This window comes from Peromyscus leucopus, chromosome 5 (genome assembly GCF_004664715.2).
Source record: "Peromyscus leucopus breed LL Stock chromosome 5, UCI_PerLeu_2.1, whole genome shotgun sequence".
Taxonomy (NCBI): Eukaryota; Metazoa; Chordata; class Mammalia; order Rodentia; family Cricetidae; genus Peromyscus; species Peromyscus leucopus.
In genome coordinates this window covers 120,239,970-120,266,817 of record NC_051067.1, presented here as the reverse complement: position 1 = coordinate 120,266,817, position 26,848 = coordinate 120,239,970, and the positions used below count along the sequence as shown (strand labels likewise).

At 47.6% G+C, this 26,848-nt stretch overlaps 1 protein-coding gene and 1 pseudogene across 1 annotated transcript in view; one reads left to right on the top strand and one right to left on the bottom strand.

The window, feature by feature from the left end:
* Positions 1-26,567, bottom strand: part of Hsd17b2 (hydroxysteroid 17-beta dehydrogenase 2) — a 70,105-nt gene extending 43,538 nt beyond the window's left edge. The window contains exon 1 of the mRNA XM_028875719.2: positions 26,111-26,567. Within this exon, the coding sequence (XP_028731552.1) occupies positions 26,111-26,375 (265 nt within the window). The 5' untranslated portion in view covers positions 26,376-26,567. The remainder of the gene's footprint in view (positions 1-26,110) is intronic.
* LOC114697436 lies at positions 5,226-10,498 on the top strand (annotated as a pseudogene).
* Positions 26,568-26,848: the final 281 nt, after the last annotated feature.

Here is a 26,848-nt window from a genome sequence, read left to right as displayed (position 1 = left end):
ACCTCTTTTTCCTTTTCTGTTTTTAACTATCAAGTCCTATGTGTGCCTTCTGTGCACTCTTAGGTGTGGGGCCATCCGCTGCAGAAGAGGTGACCTACTCTGGGCCACACCCTTAAAAAAAGCTGACTTTCCCTCTCTTCGAGTCTCTAGTTGCCAATAACTTCTCACCTAAGGGTGGGTCTCTGTCCCCACTAGCATACATTTATCCCAAAGGTAAACTGTACCTTGTAAAATGACCAAATGGCAAAGCAGAACAGTTCCAACCCCACAGCTGCCTACTGCTTGCTCAAGGTCACATTGTTCTTTCTCTTAAATTCAATCCCCCAGCTATTTGGGGTACAAAAAAAATTTTTTCTAAAGCGGAGTGAGTTCTGTTTGTGGCAGACTGCACCCAACTGACTCCTTCTTTGTCTATGCTTTCTCTCTCTCTCTCTCTCTCTCTCTCTCTCTCTCTCTCTCTCTCTCTCTCTGTGTGTGTGTGTGTGTGTGTGTGTAACAATAATAATTGAAGAAGAGGTCATGAGTTTGAGAGAGGGTGTAACAGGGACAAAGGAGAAGTTGGGCAGAGAGATAGAAATTATGACAATATAGTATGAACCTAGGAATTCTCAAGTGGTATTATTTTTAAGACCAAAAAAAAAATTATCTAGTTCCAAGGTGTTTATACTACTGACACTTGGGAGCACTGTGTCAGCCAATAAGCAGACACATACATCAGCCTGAGTGAAACCAAGTAATTAGCCAAGAGGTACATGGCACTGGTTTGGGAGTTTTTGGGGCCAGCCACGTTGCTTGAATGAAATGCATGAAAACCTTATGGATATGGGGGTGTGGGTGAGATGTGTGCTTTTCGGGTCTCTTGGGAACTGCTTCTAAGGAGAAGAATTTGGAAGCCTGTAAATGGCCCCTCATCATGAAAACACATGAGTAGTAGTGAGAGCCGTGAGAAGTGTTAGCACCTGGCTGACCCAGGGTAAGTTTTCCTTCTCCCGGTTCACCCCTGCCTGTGTGTCCTCGTATAACAGTGTGAATTGGCAACTGCTATCTGTATTATCACGGTATAAAATAGTTCTACATAGTTCCACGCCATCTTCAGGACCATGATTGCTAGAGAAAATCCCCAGAGTTAACATGCAGCTGCAGGGCTGGGCCTGGAGTTCAGTGGTAGAGCACTTTGGCTAGCATGTGTGGAATCCTGAGTTCCATCCCTAGCACGAGAGTAGGGGAAATTAGGAAAATGGGGAAAGCCTGGTTTCTGGAGCCAGAATGCTTGGGTTTGAATCCCACCTGTGCTCCACACCTGCTGTGTTACCTGGACAAGCCACTTAAGCTCTCTGTGTCTTCTTCTCTTCATCTCTAAAACAGAGCAATACTAGGGCTTGCCTGTCATCGGGCAGTAGAAGGAATTAATGGTTTAATATATTAAAGCTCTTAGAATGGAGCCCAACATATAACAACTGCTGACTGAATTATATGGATCATTATTAAATAAACAGTGATATTTTTCCCAGGCTGAGCTTTCATTGGCTGTTTCTAGCTTCTGGGACAACGGTGGTCTATATTTTGATTCTCAGATTGCCACAGTGAGCTGGGGAGGTAATGCAGTTGGTAAATGGTTGCTGTGCAAGTGTGAGGACCTGAGTTCAATCCCCAGACCCAACGTTGAAGAGCTGGGAGTTACATCCAAGCGTGGTGACTCACGTCTCTAATCTCAGCACTTGGGAGGTCTGTGCCCAGTTGGGGTGGGCTAAATAGCAAGTTCTAGGTCAGCCTTTGAGTCAGGGTGAGATCCTGCCTTAACAAACAAAAAACAGGATGTAGCTGTGCACACTCATAACTTTAGCACTAGGGAGGAAGAGCTAGGTAGATCCCTGAGGCTTGCCAGCCAGTTGGCCTAGCCTAGTTCAGGCCAGTGAGAAACCCTGACCAAAAAAAAAAAAAAAAAAAAAAAAAAAAGTCAGACAGATAGATGGCTCCTATAGCCTTTAAACACACACACACACACACACACACACACACACACACACACGACTGTCACAGAAATTCTAACCACAGTAGTGCAGCATCCAGGGATGAGGCTCTGTCCCTGAAGTCCCTCTGACCCCTTTGGTTACCCATGTCGTCTTCACTCAGCAGCAATGTAAAGCAGAGTCTGCAGGCAGCAGTTTCAGGGACACAAAGACACTTTCGTGTGGAACTCTGTGTCTACGGGAGGCATAGAAGCACATAAACTAAAGACCTACTGTGTGTCAGCAAGAGGCTGTGCTCTGAATACATTTCATTTGATTCACAATCTACTTTGTAAAAGTTTCAAAGACTCTGAATCGGAAGATTTCACACACACACACACACAGACACACACACACACACAAATGCATATCAAAGATTTGCCTCAGTTCATCACAGAAGGGCCAATCTCTAGCTGGCCTGAAAAGTCCCTGTGGCTGTCCCCACAGCTGGGAACAACGCCCATTACTCAGCAGTGTTTCTACTCACCAGCATGTCTCTGTAGAGTGACCTGCCCTGTGCATGAGCATTTTTGAATTGAGGCTCCTGAAATGCGTTGCCCCCTTTCCTAAGGACAACTATTGGAAGTTGTTGATCCGGTTGGAAGTCTGTGGGAAATGGATGGAGAAAGAACTTTCCCCTCCCTTTAGTTTAAGACTTAAGCAATCGCCACGATTGCCACCCTCACGTTGATGCTGCCTGTTTCCCATAATGTAGGTCAAGTGATTCTAAGATGAAAGATAGAATAAGACTAAACACTACTGAGACTTCCTTGAGGCCCAGACTGGACTTAGCTCTTGGTCTAGCAGGAGCAGATTCTAGACATCCACTTCCCTTGTTTGTAACACTGGGGAAAGATGCTAACTGCTGGGTTGACTAAATGGCTCCATGGATAAAGGCTTGTACACCAAGCCTGACAACCCGAGTTCCATTCCTGGGACCCACAAGTTGGAAGAAGAGAACCAATTCCTACAAGTTGTCCTCTGATCTCCACATAGCACCGTGGCACAACTACCTCTGCCCCCCCCCCAACACACACACACACACACACACACACACACACACACACACAAACACATCACTAGCTTAGTGAGTATCCCTTGGAAACAGCTACTGCTTCATGTCTACTTCATAATGAAAATAGATGATCCTTTTCCTGTGGTGTAAGCTTTCGGAATAACTCTCCCATAGTCTTTTTTCTTCCTACATTAACATGAGCCACTGAGATGCTAAGGGAAGGTGCCCCAGGCCATGGCACACACAGTGGGCATGGGCTAGAGTCAACACTCAAGCCTGACTGTCTCCTTCTGAAGAACATTCTCATTAAGTACCCGGGCAGGGCAGGAGGGACACCTGCACAAAGTGACACCAACCATGCCAGCTGCCTTCACCAAAGGCTGACTCTGGATTGTGTGTCCTGACGCTGATCATGTCTGCCATGTAAGATTGAACCAACTCCCATGCCTTCTGTTCAGAAGGGGAAATGCACTGGTTTGTGCCCATTTCTGAGTGAGGAAGCAACTTGTAGCCCTGCCACAAAACAAGCAGACAAAGTGGCCCGGCTAGATGCTGTTTTTAAGACAAGGTCTTCCATGGCCCAGGCTAGCCTCAAACTTGCTAGGTATCTGAGGGTGACCTTGAACTTCTGATCTTCCTGCCTCCATCTGCTGGGATTGCAGGCAGACGCCAGTAAGCTTGTTTTATGAAGTGTTGGAGATGGAACCCAGCTAGGTAAACACTCTACCAACTGAACCACTTCCCTTGCCTGGCTGGATTTGAACAACAACAACAAAACAAAAAAAAAAAAAAAAGAAACAAAAGAAACAAACAAAAAAACGGTGTTGTAGTTTGTATCTGGAATGTTCCACAATGGCTATATTAAAGACTTAACACTCTAGCCCCTACAGCACTCTCATCCAGAGGTGGATGAACCTAGAAGGAGATCTTCAGTCATGGGGCTCATGCCCTAGAAGGGGTTTATAAAACACTGACCCCTTCCTTTTTCCCTTTCGTTCATGCCACGAGGCTAACCATTCACTCTACCATGTGCTTCCTTCTTAATGGGATACCCCACACCCAAAGCAATGGGGCCATTCTGCTATGACTGGAAACTTCCAAAACTGTGAGTCCTTTCCTCTCTATAAGGAGATTATCTCCAGTATTTCATTATAGTAACTGAGAGTTGGCAAAGACAAATAGATACCAAGAATACAGTCCAGTCCTGGCACCTCTCATGAGCTTTGAAAGCCTCCTGCCCTTCCCCGGTTAAAATGAATTCATCACTGGTTACCTCCCAGTTACGTCACTCTCTGGAATTCCTAGTTTTTCTTGTGCAGTGCCACACACCCATCAATCACCAGGCTCCTCTCTAAGTCCCTACAGCCATTCAGTACCCCTCACATTCCAATCCAAAGATTTTCGTGTTGGCCTCAGTAGTCTCACTTCTGTACATTAAAGGTGTGGGGGTAGGGGGGACACCAGCTCAGCTCCACTCCACTGGCCTCCAGATTGCCACTCACCAGAGACGTACATTCTCAGATGCAACAGAAACTGGCATCAGAACCCGGCTGTATTTTCATGTTCCATATAGCACAGGTGTACACAGGGTATCACAACAACCAGGTAATCAACACTGCACAAGGCTCCTGTTGCTGATGTCCCCAGAACTGATGGAGGTGGGGGTGCTGCATGTGACCAACTTGGACATGCAGAATTCCAGACATGCCAGCTGAGAAGAGAGGCCTTTAGATAGGGACAAATTGACAAAAAAAAAAAAAAAAAAAAAAAAAAAAAAAAAAAAACAAAACTACAGAACTCCCTGTCCTCAGTAGGTGAAAACCAGTGAGGACTTTCAGCCCTGTGTCCCCTGGGGTTTCGTCAGAGTAATCCAGGAAGTGTTTGTTGTTTTTCGGTGGGTGTACAGCTTTGAGCCTTTAGGTCTCTTAAGCCTCTCTAAGCATGTAAAACATCATTGTCCTCTGCCATTGCCCTGCTTCAGAAACTGGGCATTATCCCACATCAAGATACGGCAAAGGGCTCCCATCTGCCTCCTCACCCACAGCTAGGAAGCAGAAAGTGATGGATGCAGCTGCTTGGCTTGCCTGCTCCAGCCCATAGACTTGGGTGTGTCATTCCACCTCTGTTAATCTAATCTACACCATCCCTCACGGACATGTCAGACATTGGCTTCCGAGGTGATTCTATGTGCTGACGACAAGATGGCAATCAAGATGAACCATCCCGATGAGACAGGGTCTCTTACTGGCCTGGAGCTGGCAAAGTAGGATAGGGGTCACACGGCCTGTGAGCCCCAGGAATCTGGCTGTCTCTCCCACCTTGGTGCTAGGATTATAAACGTGTACCATCCTGCCTGGCAGGTTCAATGCTTACTAGGCAAACACTCTACCAACTACGGTATCTTCTCAGATCTAGACCTTTTCTTCTTGTTGGCCATGTTCATTTTTTCACATGTTCCTACTAACCATTTCACAAGGAAAATTTGGAATAGAGCTGTTTTAGTGTAAGGAGCAAATCATTATGGCCCAAATCATTATGGCCCAAATCATTATGGCCCATTTTCTGTATGAGGTGTTCTTAGAGCTCATCCATGAATCACAGACAAGCAAGAGGCACAGGGCCCCTGTCTTCCCTAAGCATCACATGGTACTTTTTAGCCTGGGACTCTTCATCTTAAGGTTGACAAGTTACGGACTGTCTTCTATGTGACTGAGTTCAAGTAAATGGAAAGAGGGGTGCTCTTGAACCCCAGGAGGATGAAGGATGTGCGGTATGTGTTAGACAACCTGGAAAGATGGAGTCTTCCTGAATAACTCAGCCAATGAGAAAGCCAAAGGGCAGGGAATTATGACCAGAATATTTCTAAGAAGCACTGTTTTGTGCCAAATTGATGCTCCAGCCAATTTTGGCTTTCTCTTTTTCGGACTTTGCAAGGCTGCAAAATAAACCATTTTACTTTCACTACTGTGGGTCTCCAGAACACTTGCTATAGAGTAAGGATCATTATTTTTCACACTAGGTGTTCACAGGGAAGGGGCTCCAGGTCACTCATAGACCTTAAGGTCCCAAGATGTCCATGTCTGTCATAGACAACGTTATACACTCACGTACATTCCAGGCACATCCTCCTGTGTATTTTAACTCATCTCTCTATTTATAACATCCAAGAAATGTAAATGCTTTGTAAATTATTGTTCCACCATATTGTCTAAAGAATAACAGCAAGAGAAAAAGCCTGAATGAAACACATCTAATCTCTTTCCGATATTTTCAGTCTGAAGTCATGGTATCGATAATCAGCTGCACTGACTCATCTTCACACCTGGTCACCGTGAAATTCTGCCATGTCCCTTCCTCGGGCACCCGTGAAGCAACACAAAGCTAGCTCGTGTGGGAATGGTGAGGTAGCCAGGAACTGAGGCTACTAAGTCGACTACATCCAAAGAGTCAGATGAGCGGTTTCACACCTGAGGTGTCGGGGCGAGGCAAGTCTTTGTTTCAGAGCATAGACTTCAGGGCAGGTAAGATGGCCCAGCCAGTAAAGGTGCTTGCAGCCAAACCTGATGACCTGAGTTCTATTCCAGGGACCCACACGGTGGAAGGAGAGAACTGACTCTCCCAAGTTGTCCTCTGACTTCCACATGCATTCCAGGGCTAGCGTGTGCATTACAACACACACACACACACACACACAATTTAAAACTTCTAAAAATAGATTTCATTACTTAGAACAATTTTAGGTTCATAGAAAGATAAAGACGGCTGTAGAGAGGGTCCCGTACATGTCACATCCAATTTCCCATCACTAACATCTTGTTGAAACCCAGCGCAAAGCAATTCCTCTCGGTCATGACAAAAATTTTAAAAACAAGACTATGCATGGATGCTTAGAACACAGATTTGATTGGAAAGGAGAAGGCTTTGGGGAAAGGGATCATCAAGAATCATGGGAAATTCAGGCCACCCTCTGTTAGAGAAAAGAGGCAGGTTGGGACATGTTGTTCGTGAGGACAGCATCCCTCCCCTCCACATGTAGTAATCTCCTCCTCCCTCGAGGTTAAAAGGAGTTTTCCATGTACGATGCAGGTCAGTGGCCAGCCAGTCTGTCCCTGGACACTCCTGACACCCCTCGGGAATTCTTTCTTGCCATAAAGAATATGAGACAGGTGCATTTTCTATACTGGAGGGAGAATAACAGGACTTAAGGGTTTTTCTATTTCTATTTTATTACACACAAATATCACACAGTCTGCAAGTAAGAGGAAAACGTAATTAACTAAATTCCTCACTTCATTCAGCCCCCTCCCACCGTGTGTGTGTGTGTGTGTGTGTGTGTGTGTGTGTGTGTGTGTGTGTGTTCCTGTGTGTGCATATGTTGGGGGAAGGGGCATGTACACATGGAGACTAGAGGCCAGCGTCAAGTGTCTTCCTCAATTGCTCTAACCACTCTCCACCTTAATTTTGGAGATAGGCTCTCTCACTGACCCTGGAGCCCACCAGCTTGGCTAGACTGGCTGTCCAGCGCCTCCTGGGGCCCTCCTGTCTCTGCCTCCCCAGCACTGGGATTATAGGTGTGCATCACAACATCTGGCTTCTTCACACATGTTCTAGGGTTCCAAAAGTGGAACCTCATGCTCACACAGCAGGCGCTTTACCAGCAGCGCCGTTGCTCCAGCCTAAGGTTTCCTACTTTTTTACTTTATGTCTTTTCTCTACTACAGGATCCCAGGACATGTTAAGCCGAGTCATAGTGAATCCTTACGTGCCTCTTGTCTGTGACAATTTCTCAGACTTTTCTTTGTTTTTCACATTCTGGATGCTTTGAAGAAGGGCTACCTGGGTGGTCTGTGGAATGTGCATTTGTCAGAACCATTTGATGTTTTTATTCTTGTGATGAGACTACAGCTCTGGGTTTGAAAGGAAAAAGAGAGAAAAAAGCTCACAAAAGTAAGATATTCTTATCATCAAATTGTATTATAAAGCAGCTGGGCAGATGACTCAGTTGGCAATATGCTCCCATCAAAGATTTGGGTGTGAGGACACACACTGATAATCCCAGCATGGAGGGGAGGAGGGGCAGGCAAATCCCTAGGGCTCCCTGGCCAGTCTGTCTAGCCTAACTGGCAAACCCCAGGCTGTTGAGAGGCCCTGCCCCAAAAATCAAGGTAAATGATCCCTGAAGAATAACACTACAGGTCTTCTGGTGTCCACATGCATGCATGTTTAGGCATGTGCACCCATACACAGGTACACCTGCACACACAAATTGCAGCATTTACCTGATTGGGACTGCTGATTTAATCTTTTTATGTATGCAGCATATTCATGTCTGTGCACATGCGTATACAAAGTTGTTAGCCTGTGTGTGCATGCGTGGGAGGCAGAGGTAAATGCTGGGCCTCCTCCTCTACACTTTCCACCTTACTTTCTGAGACAGGGTCTCTCATTGAACCTGGAGCTTGCTCTTTTGGTTAATGTGGGTGGCTAGTGCTCTCCCATGATCTACCTGTGTCTGCCCTGACTCCTAACTCTGGGCTATAGCTGCCCAGCACCATGCCCAAATGCGTGCTGGGATTTGAACTCAGGTCTTCGAGTTTACTCAGCAAGCACTCTACCCACTGAGCTGTTGATTTGGTCTTCTCAGCCCCTGTCGATTTGATCTTGGTCCCTGAATGAAGCAGTATATGCCGGGGCTCCACAACACCGTTGAGACAGGGACCTCCATGGAGACAGAGGTCATATGAGGGTACAAGGCTGCAGCCTGCCACCTGTCTCCCATTAAAAGCCTAGTGTGTGTCCTCTCCTGACCCCTCACTCTCACAAGCAATATTATCAGTCTCGAAATCCAGGTGCATCAGAGTGCCAGGGTACCTTCTCCACAACGCCCCCAAAAATGAACTAGAGGAGGGAATGAGGCTGCTGGGGGTCCCACAAAAGAACAAAAGATAAACACCAGGGCTCTCAGATGTGTTATTCATTAAAAGCTTGATGTGAGCTTTCTCCACCACCACCACCACCCCACCCCACCTGTGTTTTCTTAGCAGTTTTGAGGGCCTGTTCTCATCGCAAGGCTGCTTGTTTCTAGGTGATGGGGTTATCAGAGGAATGTGACAGCCCCTAGATGAACCAGTTCTACAAGGCCAGGATGCGGACACAGAAGAAAAAAGGTGTCTGGAAGCTGTTTTGCCCTTGAATCTGCCGATGCCTTCCTTTGTAACTTAAGTTGCCCCATTCAAATTTGTGTAACCTGGCCCCTCTGATACAAGCCCAATGGGAGGGAGGACCTTGCGGTAGAATCCAGCCTTCCTGGACCCTGCTAGAGGTACACCGGGAACCCTGTATTCTGTTGAATGATTACCCAGCTCCCAGAGCCAGTCCCCACTTCAGACATGAGAATTCAGCCTTACTTCCAAGGCTCAGGGATGAGCAAAGCATGTTTGATGGCCCATCCCCAGGAAGTTCTTAATGGATAAGATCAAGAGGTGGTGTCTGAGTAATCATTGCTACACCTTAGCATCCCTTGACCTCTGCTGATACTTATTTACCAACGTCTGTTGAGTCTGTATGCCAGATATCATGCTAGATACCGGGATTGTACAAGTCAGGAAGGTGTGACCTCTACATGTAGTCACTGACTCCACCTGCAATAAAAAAATAATACCAATCCATCAAGTGGATTGAACAACAGAAATCCACTCTTGCATAGTTCCAGAGAACAGAAGTCCAAGTCGTGGGTGCCAATGTGGTTAAGTTTTGGTATGAGATCTCTTCTTAGCCCGGAGAGGACAACCTCCTCAAATGGAAGGAAGATACAGACAGACAGACAAAAAGCGAGAGAGTCCTCTGGCACACTTTGTGAGCGAAAGGTGGGGAGGCACTCTTGCCCACCCTGAAGTGCCACACACCACCACTGTACTGAATCTACATCTTCACATCCAGCCATGTGGTGGCCAAGTCCTGCTTCTGGTATTTTGTGTCACAGCTAAAAAAGATAAAGACATTATCAGGGGAGAGAGTGTCCTGCGGACAGGTGTCTGAGAAGTCACCACTGCACACACGTGAAGACCTTGCATAACATATACCAAGAGTACGGGGGGAACCTGACCGCTTCTGAAGCCGTCACACAGTGTTACCGAGACATGGGTGCCGGCACCATGCCCATGCACACTCCGTCCAGATCATGAAAGTGGAAGAGACTGAGGCCGGCAAGTGCTGCCAGCTGGCTGTCAAGAGGATCCACGACTCCAAGATCAAGTTCCCGTTGCCTCACCCTGTGGTGCGGCGCCAGCACACGCCTCCCTTCACCACCAAGAGGCCCAACATCTACTAGACCCAGAGACCCACCGAATATCACCCCAGAGAGTCAAAAAAGAGGGGCACAAATGCTATCATGGGGCCCCCATTATCTCATCTAAAGCTAGCCTCCTCCCAGAACTCTGTCTTCTTGGGTCATCCAGCTGGGTCCTGGGCTGCAGCAGGGAATTTCCAGGTGCTAGGATCGCAAGGGTGTTCCACCACGCCCGCTGTTGTGGTTTGAACATGAAATGTCTCCCAGTTGCTTATGAAGTTGGACGCTTGGTCCCCAACTAGCGGCCCTGTGTAGCGACTTGACAGAGAAAATGGGTCAGTGGGGGTGGGCGGGCTCCGAGATTCTGTCATCTGACTCTACTTCCTATCTAGAGGAGGGACACCTGCGACCTGCCAACTCCAGCTCCTGCTGTCCTTCACTCGCTGGTACATTTTTCTGCACTGTCAACCTCTGTTCATTTCCACTCAGGATGGTGAAAGGTGATGGGAAGCCGTTAATATCTTCTGTACACTACACAAGAGCTGGGTCAGCCTTCACCTGCCTGGATCCCAGCTTCTTTTGAGAATCTGGCTCCTTCCCATGAAGTACAAGTCCCTCTTCTCTTGACCTCCTTATGCCCAGGCTTTGTGAATTCCCTCCACTGACTTCAGTGCCTGCCCCACAGCCAAAGCCTGTGTGCCTAAGAGAGGAATTTCTTAGAAAGCAGGTTAGATCAATGAATGAAGCCTGGTTCAGCACTGGTGGAACAGTGAGAACCGGAAGTCAAGGCCAAGGTCCACTGTCCTGGCATCATCAGGACACTTACAAAGTCAAAGAATACCAAGAGATCCAACCTTCTCCGGAAGTACAGAGGATGATGGTTTGTAGCAGGAATCTTAAAAGGTCTTATTAATAAAAACAAACCTGAAGCCAGGTATTGGGGTGAATGCTGGAAGATCAGAGAAGCAGAACAAGCCACAGCCACCTCACCTTGCCAATTCCTCAGCTGATCCTGTTTCCTCAGACTGGAAGCCTCTGTGTCCTCATGTGAATGGATCTCAGCTGAACTGTTGCTCAAAAGCCTAAAAGCTTAACCAGCTCTAGTTCCTGGTTTTCACTCCTTAAATACCTTTCTGCTTTCTGCCATCACTTCCTGGGATTAAAGGCTCTTGTTACCAGGCCTGGCTGTTTCCAGTGTGGCTTTGAACTCACAGAGATCCAGACAGATTTCTGTCTCCGGAATGCTAGGATTAAAGGCGTGTGTGCCACCATGTTCTGGCCTCTATATCTAGTGGCTGTTCTGTCCTCTGATCCCAGATAAGTTTATTAGGGTGCACAATATTTTGGGGAACACAGTACTACCACAATGGTTGTTTTGACTGATGTGCTGATTAGAGTCTGTAGTAAATAAAATGAAGTTGGATGAATCAAGGCAGGTTTGATGAATAACACAGGAGGAAGACAAGAGAAGGAGGGAGAGATGGAAGGAAGAAGAGGAGGAGGTGGGGGAGGAGGAGGGAGGAACAGGAGGAGGAGAAGGAGGGGCAGGAAGACGTAGGAAGAGCTTGGGTGTAGCAGTCGGCAGAGTGCTTGCCTCCCATGAAAAGAGACCCTAGGTTTGACCCCCAGCACAGTGGAATCCAGGTGTGATAATACTCAGCGATAAACCAAACACTTGAAAGGCTGAGGTTAAAGAATCAAAGGTTTGATTATCCTCAGCGCCATAGCCAGTTTGAGGCCAGTTGTGGCTACATGAGACCTGCCTCAACAGCAACAGAAAAGGCAGGCGAGGACAAAGATCAGCAGACACTTTCTGGGAAAGTACAGTCAGGTTCTCTTCCAAACCCTGTATCGGGAGGAATCCAGAGAAACTACAGTATAACCCCCAGGGAAGAGGCCATTTAGGACAATGGAGGGGAGGGATAAGCACTCTGGGTTTCTTGGTCTTCCCTGTTTACAGTCTCCAGTCAAATGTTCCCCATGTTCCCAGTTGGCAAAGGCCAACCTCAAACACAGAGAGCAGAGTGGAGAAGACGGCAAAGATGCCGAATGCAGAATGGATATGCCCAGAATCTACCCCTCCACCCACAAACACACACGACACACATACACACTTTTTCTGGTAACAGAACCCTGTTATGTCCTGGGAGGAGGCGTTACAAGCTTAACTGCATCTTTCAGTACCTCAGAATGTGACCTGACGTGGAAACAGGGTGGCTGCTGACATGATTAGAGGAGGAAAGGGCTTATTTGGCTTACATTTCTAATGATCATAGTTCTTCATTGAGGGATGTCTTAATGCAAAAGAGTGGGCTGGTGTCTCTCTAAGAAAAATAAAGTGGGTTCTGAGGAGGTATCTCTGGGTTCCATCCAGAATATCAAATAAATGGTGTGGTGGCACACTCTTGCAATCCTAGCAAGTCAGAGGGGTAGAAGGAGAAGAACCAAAAGGCCGAGGTCACTCTTGGCTACATAGCAAGTTCAAGGACAGCCTAGCCTACATGAGACCTTGTCTCCATAAAACAAAAGGGAAAGTGGAAAGTTGGACCTAGACCTGTGGGGAAGATGGCCAGTGGGAAGCGGAGGTAGGGACTGAGCAGCTGCAGTTGAAAGTGAGAGGTCATGGGGGCTAGCAGAAACTGGTACTGACAAGGAAGGACTCCTGTCTGCAGCCTTCAGAGGGCGTGTGGCCCTGCCAATAACTTAATTTCTGATTTCTTGCCTCCAGGACTCTGAGCAGAATTCCTATTGTCCTTAAGCCAGCTGTCTGGGGTATAGGTTGAGCAGTTCCAGGCTCACAGGCAGAGATCCAAATTACTCCAACACCAAAAACTTCTTGAATGTCAACATAAAGTCACAAGTAGAAAACACCGTACTTGACTTCATGTGACAGATGGCACCCTGGACACAGGCATACATTGTATAATAGTGTCCTCAGGCTCTCTCTCTCTCTCTCTCTCTCTCTCTCTCTCTCTCTCTCTCTCTCTCTCTCTCTGTAGCAGATATGAAAAATTAATGGATTTCTTATTTTGACTTAGGTCCCACCCCAAAGATATCTCATTGTGTATATACAAATATTCTGAAATCGCCTTTTGATAAGGGATACCCACTGTGCATTTGATTGCAGAAGCAAGCCTAGGGCATGAATACAGACCTTACCCTCCCTGGCACATGAAGTCCTAGTGGACTACAAAGCCCACGGAAGCTAAGAGGACGGGGTGATTTTCAATGGGGTGTGAACTTGGAGCATACAAACTAGAAAGATGAGTGAGTAGGGCTCCCTGGCTGGGCTTCTGGCAGACAGAGGAACTCAAAGGGGATAGAGGACTCAGAGAGTTATGCCGCGAGCAAGCTGGAAACCACTAGCAGCTCTTCTTACTATATATAATCCCTCACCAGAATTTTAGATTCTTGAAGTCCCCTTTGTCCCATCCTGGGGATGGAGGTTACTCTCCATATGCAACTTCCCGCATCTAAGAGGTGGACACAGTACATTCACTAAATTTACCATTTGCAAAAGCTGATGCAGAAGCAAGAAAACAGACAGGCAAAGAGACCCTGCCCTGGCTTCCCAGTGTTCTGCAAGAATCCCAAATGTCCACGTGGAGAACTTAAAGTAACATGTCCTCCCCAGACCCAGTCTTACCACAGGAGGACTTGTGCTGGTCACTTCTCCCAGGAACAGTCCCATGAGAATTGCCTCAACAGACAACTGCCCAAAGGGATGCCATTAAATCACAAATACGACTTGATCCCTAGGATGCACCAAGGGCATTTCCTGAGCATTTGTTCTAAGCTTGGCACTGTGTGTACATGGCACTGAGAGGACAGTGTGAACCTGCCCCTGGCACTGGCAAGCCAAGATGAGGAGCAGAAAGAGGCTCAGCCAAACCACCTGGGGTCTGGGAGCCAACAGAGACTAAGCAGTTGGGCATACTCTCAAAGGTACCCTCTCCACGTTGCAGCTGAATGGAGATTCCACATTGTTATTTAAGTTGTGCCAGGCCACGCCCCTGGTGTAGGTGGCCGAGCTGTGAAACTGGAACTCCGTGACTCCAAAGAACATAGCCTTTGTGCTGTGGTAGATCACCATTATCACCTGGTAAATGTACCTGACCACTCAGATGTCTCTGCGTGCCAGGACATTCGTCTGTGTGTGTCTGTGTTAATTCCATGCCCAGTTCCGAGTACCTACCATGTGTCAGGAAGTGTCTTAAATAATATTAACTGCCAACTTGACACAGTCTAGAATCATTTCCATGAAAAGTCTCTGTTGAGTAACTGTCCTTATCAGGTGGGTCTGTTGGGGACTGTCTTGACTGTTAATTAATGTAAGGGTGCCCAGCCCACTGTGAGCAGCATCATTCCTTGGGCAGGTGGTTCTGAACTCCATAAGGAAGCTAGGAGAAGGGAAGCCTGGGTGAACCAGAGAGGAAGCCAACAAGGAGAGTTCTTCCATGGTTTCTGCTTCAAGATCCTGTCTTGAATTCTTGCCTTGACTTTCTTCAGTGATGGACTGTGACCTCAGTGAGTGATTGTGACCTGAAATTTAAGCCAAATAAACCCTTTCCTCCCCTAAGTTTCTTTTGGTCGGAGTGTTTTACGATAGCAACAGAAATGACACTGGAATGGGAGGTGTGTTCAATGTCGTCCTTACAGAACAGAATGAAGTAGCCAAGTAGTCACGAGGTCTGGGCCACTGGCACTTCCTAGTCATCCATTATGTTATTTCAAAGTTGAGCGATGTCCTGCAACCATAACAAACAGGATGTGTACGGAAAGAGAAAAAGCAAGAGACTTGACACCCAGATACCGAAGGACGCTTGTTCAAGAAGGTGACCCTTAAGTCATTGGGTCTCAGCTGGCAACAATCTGAAGACATTGTGCATTGTCTGGAGAAGTTTTGACCATCTCCGCTAGGGAGTAGGGTGCCCCTGGTCCCTGATGAGCCAAGGGAAGGATGCTGTGAACAGCTTCAGGCGTGAAGCATTTTCCAGCTCAAAACAGTCATAAGGCCAAGGTTGAGAAAGCCTGATTTTTAAGAAGATAAGAAGGTGAGGAAGGCAGCACTCCAAGGGATGAGGAAACACTGGAGGTGAAAGGAACGGTACGCACTGCTTAGTGCCCTGGGGCCCCAAGACAACGTGGCTGCCCTTGGCAACAGCAAACCCAAATCAAAGTCAAGAAGGAAATGCAAGCTAAGGGACACTTGCTGACAATGGACACTATTGGTGGTCTACGAAGGACCTGCTAAAGAGGCGACCATGGAATTCTAAAGATCAAGAGGGAGCGTGGGGGAAGGGCAGACCAAATGAAAAGCAATGGAGGTAGAAAGCAAAAGGTGAACGAACCCAGATGCATTCTGGAGGGGATGGTTACAACACAGGAATAAACAAGCAACGGGGACTGAAGGTAACTGGGGGGCAAGACTCCCTGTATAGGGAGCCCTAATCAAAAGCCCCCGTGAGGGAGTGTCTTAGTTTCTTTCCCTGTTGCTCTGCGTGGTCATTGGAATCCCCCCATAGGCCCTGGTATTTGAATATCTGGTCCGCAGTTGGCAGTGCTGTTTGGGGAGGTTTGGGAAGTATGGCCTTGCTGGTGGTAGTGCGCCACTGGGGGCAAGCTTTGAGAGTTCAAAGCCTCCCCCTACTTTCAGTTTGCACTCTGCTTCTGCTGGTGTTGAGGTATGAGCTCTCAGCTTCTTGCTGCAGCCACTGTGTCTGCCACACCCTCCCACCAGGATGGACGTTAACCTTCTGGAACTGTAAGTCCAAATAAGCTCTTCCTCCTAGAAGCTGCCTTTGGTCATAGCATTTTACCATAGCAACAGAAAAGTTACTGAGACGCTGTGACAAAATACCTCAGCAGAAGCGAGTTAGCGGAGGAAGGGCTGATGGTGGCTCCCGGTTCCTGGACACGGTCTATCGTGATGATGTCAGGGCAGCAGGAGCTTGAAGCCACTGGTCCCATTGCATCCACAGACCAGAGCTGGGCTGAGAAGCTCATGTTTATGTGATTCCAGAGGAGCCATTCCTGTTTTACTGCTGTTTGAGTCTGTGTCCTGCTTCAGCTCTTGGCTGGATTCTGTCAAAACACTGAGCTGCTCAGAGTCGTGTGTGCTCTGGTGTCACCTGCAACCCAGAGCTTCCATTCTCAGACTTTCTTGTTTGTAGCAATGGCATCTCTAGTGACGTCCCACGGCTCCATCCTGCCTTCTGTCTTCTGTTCATTTCCTTCCTCCCTTCATTCCTCCTTCCTTCCTTCTTCCTTCCTTCCTTCCTTCCTTCCTTCTTCCTTCCTTCCTTTCTTCCTTCCTTCCTTCTTCCTTTCTTCCTTTTTCCTTCCTTTCTCCTTCCTCCCTTCATTCCTCCTTTCTTCCTTTCCTCCTTCCTTCTTTCCTTCCTTCCTTTATACAGAATTTCAATCTGCAACCCATACTGCCTTGAACTATTCTAATTCAGGCTGACTTCAGACTGCAAGCAATCCTCCTGCCTCAGCCTCTGGTGTGACGGGATGACGGGCGTGAGCCACCACACTCAACTTGTGAACTCTCTTTCCAAACCTCCCAGTGCCCTGCACCATAGAGTACTCAACGTAGAAGCTGTCTCAGCATCTATTCTTTGAGGTCAGTTGGATTCCACTTTCTTTGTCATGTGTGGGTGCCCATCATGGTATTGTTTTATTCTTGACTCCTGGGGACACCAGGATCCATGTGCATGCTGTGGCCCTGGTCTACAAGGCTCACATTGTAGGTCAAGGGTTTCAACCTCAAAGCTGTTGATAGTAATATCACGCTGTTCTTTGTGATGGGGACCACGCCGTGCCACTGTAGGAGGTTCTGGCAGTGGTCCAGTCTTATCACTAGATGCGGCATGTCCTCATGCTTCACAGCTCTAACCACACATTACCAAATATTCCCTTGGGAGCCAGACTTCCCCAGGTCCTTAACAGGTGCTCAAAGGAAAGATAAGAACAAGCCAATACTCTGAGACTGTTGCTATAGGTGGTGAATGAGCAAACCAGGAATGCTCTAACTGACCTTGGCAGGAAGAGCACGGTGAAAGCTACTACCTCTCAGCCCAGAGAATAGCTGATGTTCTTGTTCTCTCTGTCTCTGTCTCTCTCTGTCTCTCCCTGTCTCTCCTTCTCTCTCTCTCTCTCTCTCTCTCTCTCTCTCTCTCTCTCTCTCTCTCTCTCATTACCTTACCATCCTTCGTCTTGTCTGATTTCCTATGATAGCATTCTCTGAGAATGTGTTGTGTGGCCAGGCACTGTACCAAGCATCTGGGACGCTCTAGTTCACTTCATTCTCCAAAAAGCTTATAACTGTGAATGAGCGAAGACACATTTTATAGGCAAACTGCCCTACTAAGCTGAAGCTTTGCACTCTGAGCCAAGCAGAGCAAAGGCAGAGAAGCCCACAGCTCCTGCGGCATCTTCTGCTCCATCCCTTTTCTCCATCCTTTTGGCATACTCAGGTCCTTCCTTTGGGGGTCCAAATCACCACCTCCAAAATGTCTCCCTTTCCCCAAATGTCTTCTTTTCAGCCTGGTCTCTGGACTGAATTTACTGTCTTCCTTTTCCCCCTTGCATTGTTCACACTTCCATGTTGTCCAGGATGCATTGGTTTTACCCTGGGCCTTCTTCCCATGTGTTTCACTGATTCAGGTGTCTCCTGTGAGTCTTCTTCTTGCATGGATGGAATCCAGAGGTCTCTCTCGGCCCGTTCAATCTCCCCTCCATGCTGGCTGTTGCATACAACTCTGATCATTCATGAACTTTCAAATGAACCAGGGCTTAAAAAGATAACAGCCAAAGGCAGACACAGCACAAAGCCAGGGATCTAAACCCTGGACATGTAAGAAAAGCCTATAAGTAAAAACTCCAAGAACTGAAGAAACAAGTTAGCTACAGAAAGACAGCTTGCTGGCCAAGGAATGGCCAGGATGCAGGAGATTAAAGGATCAGAGCAACAATGAATGGAGCCAATATGGAAGCAGCGTTAATGAGTGACCTAGCCAAGTTCCTATAACAACCCTTCCCTCTCTTGGTCAAGGGCTTGACTGGACTGCAGAATCTTAGGAAGGGGGCAGGGTGCTCTTATGCTACAAATCATCTATCTATACTAGTTGGCAAGGTATGTTCATAACTGCTTAATCTGTGGAAGAAAAAGCAATCCTAGTTCCCACACAAGAAAAATTAACTCAGACAGGTGAAGTGGATTGCTTAAGAGCCCACCGGGAGTGGTCAATCTCCATTAACATGGTGTGTGTCTTACCAGTCAAGGTTTAGATGTGTGGGGAGGGAGAGAGGCGCTACGCCCGCCACTGTTTCCACTGTGTTTACAGTCAGACCTCACTGGGTCGTTCTTACACAAGTTGTCCTCCATCAGCCTCCTGAACCTAAAGTGAAGGGGGATCTTCTTCCCCACTTGTTATATTCTCTGCAGCGTGGGGGACATAAATGATTGTGACACTCTTAGCTGCTCTCTGGCTCCTCCCTCTCCTGCCTCCCGGAAGTGGAGAAAAGTAACGGCTGGTGAGCTGACAGAAAGACCTGGACATGAGTGACTTCCCTGAAGCAATTTGTTTTCCTCTTTAGCAGAGAACTAAAAAGGTCACAAAGAGAAAACTATTAGGGCTGAGGAGGAAACTCAGGATCACAGAGGGCCACGTAGAAGCACTCCTTTCTGGTTAGGGAACTCCTAGCTGGCCAGACTAAGCCCCACCCCATGAGCAAAACCTGTGACTTTTCCACCCTGCTTTCCCTGGGCATGCCATTAACACCACGCACCACATAAAGAAGTCCTCCAATGCTCCTATCAGGAACAAGGCTGACATCCTAATCCACCTGCCTGTCTGGCTCCTCACCACGGGTTTAAGGCTCAGTCAGCAGGAAGAAAGGCTATGAATGGATCCCACCAAACAAAACGACAGCTTCCGGTGTGTGGAGACTCTTGCACTAATCCTGTGTAGTTTCATCTCATTCTGCTCTTATGGTTCATATCAAGAGGGCACAAACTGAGAATTCTGAGTTGACGTCTCAAAGGAATGGGTTGGAGGAAATGGAACTGAATGGAGAAGATTCTGGAAACTGTAGAGAAATGACAGAAGGGAACAGAAAGACGTCACTCAAAGAAATGTGGCTGTGTATGACCTTGTGCTTAGAGGGTGGTCATAGAAGCGTAATTAGGTCATGTGGCTTCCTAAGACACAACATCTTAGATACACAGAGCTGTAGCTTGACCAGGCTACATGTTGAGGACATAGCCTTGTGAGGCTTCACTCTGTGGTAGAGAATCCAGGAAAACTGGAGGATGAAGGACAGAGCCACAGAGATTACCTCAGAGGAAGTCAGAAGAAACTCAAGAGAGTGGAAGGGCAGAGAAGTAGGAAACACTCGAAAATGCAGAGTCCTGGTATGCAGAGGCAACCACAGCTGGAAGGAGAATGTGGCTGGCAGGGCGAGAGAAGAAGCCAAACTTGGGACATTAGGAAAGCTCCAGCCACAATGCAGGGCATCTTCAGAGCCTGGTGGGGGACAAAGGAGTGTCTATTTGTGTCACAGCCTGAGTAAGTAAGAACGTGCTTACGACCAAGCCCACACAAAGTCTTGTCTGGAACATGCCGACAATTAGATCACCACAGAACAATAGAACCTCCAAGAGTTAGGCTGTGTCACACTGCCCTTTCTGTACAAGTGACCCCAGCAAAAAGAACCCGTGGATAAGTACCTAAACAAGTGGCCAAACTGGGCGATGCTTTCACAAAAGGGAGGGGGACATTTCACCAGTGCAGGGGCCATTCATTTACCCTCGTTCACTCACTGTCATTCTATCGGGTTTAAGAGGGCTAGCACAGACACAAGAGACCTTTGTCCTGCCTTCAGGCAGCTTACAGAGAATTAGGCAGATTTTGTTCTGAGACTACTCCCCACTCCCATAAAAAGATAAAAATAAAAATAAAATCCACCTAGCTATAATGCCTAGTACACTTGTCATTCAGGCTTAGAGGTGTGGCTCAAGGATAGAGTTCTTCTCTAGCATGATGCCCTGGGTTCAATTTCCAGTGACACACACACACAAAAGAACTTAGAAAGCTCTGAGCATAGACTTTTATTCTCTCTTTAGTCAATGTTTTACTTTTTAAAAATCTATTGTTAAATTCAAAAGAGCCCAAATTCCAAGATGACACCAGAAGCATTCAACTTTCAGAACCTCCACTGGACTATTCAGTGACTCCTAGAAGATGTCACCATGCTTGGAACCCTGCATGTGGATCATAAAATAAAGATCTTGGCTTAAATGAATCCACTTCTCCTCCTGGATCCATCTTGTGTTGTATCAAGTTTTGAAATTTTCGGTTTGAAAATATCTAATAAAACAAGCTGTATGGAGCTACTTAGCGAAGCAGTTTAGAAGGCTATAGAAAGCCGCTTTGGATTCTTAAGGACTCTCTGCCCTTGTCAAGCCCCCGGCCCAGGTCCCCTCCCCCACCGCCACGGTGGGCTGCAGAATGCCATGGGTACCTCCTGGTGGCGCCTGCTGTGCTCATCTCATAGCCACGGTCTGGTGCGGCCATGTCCCTTCACTAGATTTTAAAGCCTCCCAGATTCAGACACAGAATCAGCAGGGAACAGTCACGGTGGGTGAGAAAGGCATGTCTGACTGGGGAGAGCCATGAAAGTGGAACTCGAAGTTGTCTGCGCTTCTGCCGCCAACCCCAGAGGATCTGAGGATCAATTTGACACAGCCTCATTTGAGGAGTCAGGGTGGGGAACCCCCAGCCCAAGTGGGTCCGAGGTCAACGATTAGGAGGAAGGCAGATTGTACGCCTTTCTAAGTCTTCTGCCCTCAGGCTTGCTTCTCTGCCCAGCCTAGTGCACAGTTCTGTCACTCTCCCTGATCCCCATTAACTCCACCCATGAGCATACGCTGCACAGGCTAAGCAACATTTCCAGTCTACAGTGGGACAACAGAAGTTCCAAAGCTGCTAACGGAGGCCCAAAGACATATGGTTCAAAACAGGCTCATGACAGATGTTCCCGGAGCCCTTAGCCATTTGTGTGGGCGCATGGTTTTATGGTACACTGCCACCCCAAGTCTGAGGGGCTGTCCCCAGGGTGTTAGAGTCACCACTAGTGACCACTGAAGCCAGAACTGCTCAGAAGCTAAGTGGCAGGGGACAGCACTATCCTTGTCTAATGATTGACAGTGTGGTGATGTCAAAGACTACCGCTCCCTGATACCCAGTCTGGGCAGCTCTGACGTGACTCACATCTGTGCAGGGTGACCAAGCGGAAGTGACCCTCAGAGGATTTCATCACTCAGCCTGACCCTTTCCCTGTCTGCTTTACTTCTTGGAAACCTTCCTAAACCTTGCCTCAGGGTCTTCCTCTCAGAATCCCAGCCTCAGGTGAAGTAGATGCTGGACCCAGCCATCTTTGGGTGCTTGGGGTGTTTTTGCAATCACACTGACCTGCTCTTCATTAATTTTACAGTCATTTAAAAACTCAAGTGACGGTTATCATTTCAGGATACCTTAGAGACAAACACATTCAAACATTCTACGAATGCTTAATATAACAAGATTACTTCAAAGGCAAAGAAGCTTTGAACATCACAGTGAAATGCAGTGAAGTGAGGGACTCAAAGACAGAGAAGATTCTTTCAAAGTTGAGTTTGTAATTGTCATACACTTAAGACCATAATTAAGTAGACACTCAAGTGATCTATTCAGTGTCATCTCTCTATAAAGAGTCCGTTTTTAGTCCTAGGAATTGAAGCTAGGGCCTCAGCTACATTCCCAGCTCTTTTTGACTTTTTATTTTGAGATAAAGTCTTGCTAAACTTGTAATTCCCCTGCCTCCGCATCCCAAACAGTTGAGATTACAAGCCTGCACCACCAGACCCAACCTCTTTTAAATTTTTGTTTGTTTACTTGAGACAGAGTCTTACACAGCTGACCTCATATTTGTTACCTATCCAAGGATGACCTTGAACTCCCAGTGCTGGGACTACAGGCATCCACCACCTTGTCTTGATTCTCTTTTAAATATTTTTATACCTTGAAAAGTATGGCATCATAAAAAGCAACTGTGTGCTCTACTCAGCCATTTACAAACTCTTACAATGTCTCTCCCTCTTTCATTTACATGAATACTTTTACAAAATACTTTTTGGCCAACCTTTTACCACGGTTTTCCCCCGCCCACTCCAGCCTGACCTGAAGAGGATGCAGCATGATCCAGACATTCGGCTCCCTCGAGCTTTCCTGTAGCCTAAGGAGTTTTCCATCCACAACCATCCTCTGTGACTGTCACCTCTTATGGCTGTGTGTTACTACACTCAAAAGCGGGAGCACGGGTTTTGGCTGCTTTGGAAACGCAGCTATCTGAAGTAATAGTGTGCTGGAAATGTGGTTTGGATCGCTGTCTAGTCTCTCCACAGTTCAGCTCAGTCAGGTTAGTTTGATTTGGTTCGCACTGTTGGGAATTACCCTCAAGGCCTCTGGATACTAGGTCAGCACTCGACCACTGAGCTGCAGGCTCACCTGCCAGGTTCTTTCTTCCCAAATTATATTTTTGTTATTTTTAATTATGTGTAAGTGTGTGCGTTCAGGTGACTGTGGATCCAGAAGAGGATGCCACATGCCCTGAAGCTGGAGTTACAGACACTTGTGAGGCACTCCACATGGGATCCAACGGAGGTCCTCCGCAGGAACTCTTCTTGGTCTACCCAGCTGCCACCACCCTCTCCAGGTGCCACTTCTCCTTCTCCTTCTCCTTCTCCTTCTTCTTCTTTTCCTCCTCCTCCCCTCCTCCTCCTCCTTCTTCTTCTTTGGTTTTTCGAGACAAGGTTTCTCTGTGTAGCTTTGTGCCTGTCCTGGAACTCACTCTGTAGACCAGGCTGGCCTCAAACTCACAGAGATCCGCCTGCCTCTGCCTCCCGAGTGCTGGGATTAAAGGCGTGCGCCATCACTGTCCGGTGCCAGTCACTTCTTGAAGAGCGTTTTCTGATAAAGGAATAACGCCTGGGACTCTTCACATACTATCACTTTCTTTCCTCTGGCCTACCCCCACTACAATTCAAGGCCGCCTGAAAAAGTGATCTTAAACCCAGGGAATCTTCTTGGTTGGTTTGTTGTTGGAGTTTGTAGGCTGTTTGGAGCCAGTGAGATGGTTCAGCAAGTAAAGGTGTTTGCCAACAAGCCTGAGTTCAAGCCCCTGAACCTGCATGGTGGAAGGAGACAACTGACTCCCAAAGCTGCTCACTGATCTTAGCATGTGCACTGTGGTATACACACCACACACACACACACACACACACACACACACACACACATGCAATTTTAAAAATTAAGGGCTGGAGCGATGGGCCAGAGGACTGGAGCTCAGTTCCCACAGCCCACATCAGGTCACAACCACCTAAAACTCCAGATCCAGGGGATCTGACACCTCCTCGGGTCTCCTAGGGCAACTGCACTCAAGTGCACATACCCCCAACATGCACATACCCCCAACAAGCACATGTAGTTAAAAATAAAAATAAATCTTTTTAAAAAATTAATGAGCTCAAGTGCTGTCACAAACTCATTTTATCTTTGTCCATTTTGTTTTGAAGCTTTTATTTTTGGTGGGTTTTGGGTTTTTTGTTTGTTTGGTTTGTTTGTTTGGTTGGTTGGTTGGTTGGTTTTTTGTTTTCTGAAGGGGGGAAAGTGTTTTTTTTGTTTCGTGTTTGTTCTGTTTGTTTGTGGCGCTGAAGTTTGAACTCTGGACCTTAGCACAAGCAAGACAAGTTCCTCTACCCCTGAACTCCAACCCCAGGCCCCAATTTTTCCGTCAGTGGAGATCTGGAACCTTCCCAGGAACAGTACCAAACGTGTGCCTTCATTGTACAAATGACAGAAAACGACATTGTAGTGCCTCTCAAATATCTGTGGTCCTGCTTGTTAGAGAGAAGCTCCAAAGAACTTCTCTCAGGGTTAGTCACGGGGCTTGTGCTGCTTACTTGATTTAGGGGTTAACAAGGCACACAGGTGTGGGTACATTGCTATTTTCTCATCTACCTTGGGTTTTGCTGGAGTCACCCCCTCTCATAGGTAAATCACGGAAGTGTTAAACTGTGGATGGATCTCCCAGAGCGTCTGCACGTCCAGGAGCTCCTATGGCTGGCAGGATGCCATAACGGTTTTTGCTGAGGCTGGGGATAGCTCAGCCGGTAAAAAACTTATGTAAGCATGAGAACCTGAGTTCAAATCCCCAGCACTCAAGTAAAAAGCTAGTCACCGTAGGAAATGCTGTCATCCACTCACTAAGGAGCCAAAAACAAGAGCCTCTCTGGGCCTTGCTTGCAAGCCAGACTAGCCAACTGGTAAGATTCAGATTCAGTGAAAGACCTGTCTCAAAAGCTAAGACAGAGAGTAACTGATGAAGACACCCAAGATCAACCTCTGATCTTCACAGAGAGACAGAGACAGGCAGACAGAGAGACAGAAACAGAAACATCTCCAGTGCACTGCAAGGTTCTGTATTCTTTCATGCAACTGGGAAACACAGCAGCTACGTTTGACCTAGTATGATGCCAGAATTCTTGGGTGGTTGCTCCTGTACAGACTCCACCCATGATTCACCATGCCTCCCTCTGCCCAACCATCAGCCATCTGAAGATTCACGTGAACCCCAGGTCCCCAGATGCAGGCTCCCAGGTGAGACCAGGCATCCACCCAGGTGAATAGTCCACTGATTGACAACACTGTTTACTTTTAAACATCTCCTGAACCCCCCACACCCCAGCAAGAACCGAACTGTGCTCAAATGGAGAAAGAGTTTTGTGACTGGGTTTAAGGTAAAAGGTAAAAATAGAAAAAGAGATGAAAACTTTAGAGTCTGTTTCTCGGTGAATTGTCCAACCTGTGATTTTTCTCCCAGTCACACCCAGGGTCCACAGCCAGAAGTGATGACCTCCCCGTGCAGGGGTGACCACCTCCTCACAAGATTCCTCTGCCAATGGCCTTCCCTCTTCTTTCCAGGCCTTTCTGGGTTAGGATAACTTTGGGGAATTCTAATTACAGCCCTTTCCAAGCCACCAAACAAACTCGTTTTACAACTCAAAGGAATCTAATTTGGCCTCACACTTAGGGTGGCATAACACACAGAACGAGTGAGCCAGAAGCTGGCAGCCCAGCTAAGGAGCAGCTAGATGTGGGCACGTACTGCCAGCTCTGTCTAATTAAGAAGCACCGACACACGAACGACACCGGCAGAGAAAAAGTTCCAGCAGGACACGAGGTCCGCGGTTCGGGACAGCAGCGGTGCAAACGGCAAAGTCCCCGAGTGCAGCGGAGTCCCTGGACGTACAGCACCGTGCCGAAGCTGGCCCGGCCACCTTCTTTACATTTCTCGGGAGGTGACCAGGCCTGGAGCCTAGACGAATATTCAGCTCAGACCAGAATCCCGCCTAAGCCTGGAGAAGTCTGCCGGGTGTTTCCTGGTACAATGACACCCGTGGAATGATGCCTTTTTTTTTTACTCATTCATATTTGTGCCTAGGAAACTAACCAACTCCTTGGATAGACAGATGCCCCTGGCCAACTGTCACCCTCTGTTTCACCACCAGCTCCTTCCCAGACACTTCCAAATGAAAGGACACCAGGAAAAAACACCGTGAAAACCACTTGGGTGTGTGCTGTCTGTCATTCACGCTAAGTATTTGCATTCTACCAAATCTGACAACATCCCACCGAGGCAGAGGGTCAGGTCCTGCTCCAAGTGACAATCACAGCAACGCTGACCACTCACCTGTCACCAGCACGGCCTTTTGATCCACCGGTAACAGTTCTTGATCCGATGAACACATACACAGGAGGAAGCAGGACAGTGATAAGAGGAGTAAGCTGCAGAGGAGGGACAGGCCGAGCAGACAAGCACCTCCCCAGAGGCCAGCGAGGCACAGCACCTGGCTCCGCAGCTGCCCTGGGCTCTTGGATCTGCAGAGAAGCATGCCCCCCAGCACTGCGGTGGCAGCCAGGCTGAGCCATGCTGACTCAGAGAAAAACAGGCTCATTCTCCACTGGCCTTCACTTGCTCTGGGCCAGTGAGTAGTGCGTGTGCAAAAGCTAGCTGGAGGCAGCCTGGTTTATATGAAGGGAGAGGCGAGAGGGGAGGGGGATGACAGCCCCCGCACCTTTGGAGTGAACATGTGAAATGTAATGATAAGGGAGAACTACTCCCAGGAGGTCATTTGAACTGTGTACTGTGATACAAATACCGGACCCACCCCACCTGCTCATTCCCCTGATGCCCTCAACACATACAAACACTTATATTTAAGACTTTTATGACCTTCCCACCTAAGAGATTACTCGGGTAATGATTGACAGAAATAGAATTACAAGAGGATAATCTCCTGTGGATGTGCCCTCTCCGTGTTTACTGAGTCCTTTTGCTAACTCTGAGTGTCTCTGTGTGTCCGTGTCTGTGTGTGTCCGTGTCCATGTCCGTGTGTGTGTGTGTGTGTGTGTGTGTGTGTGTGTGTGT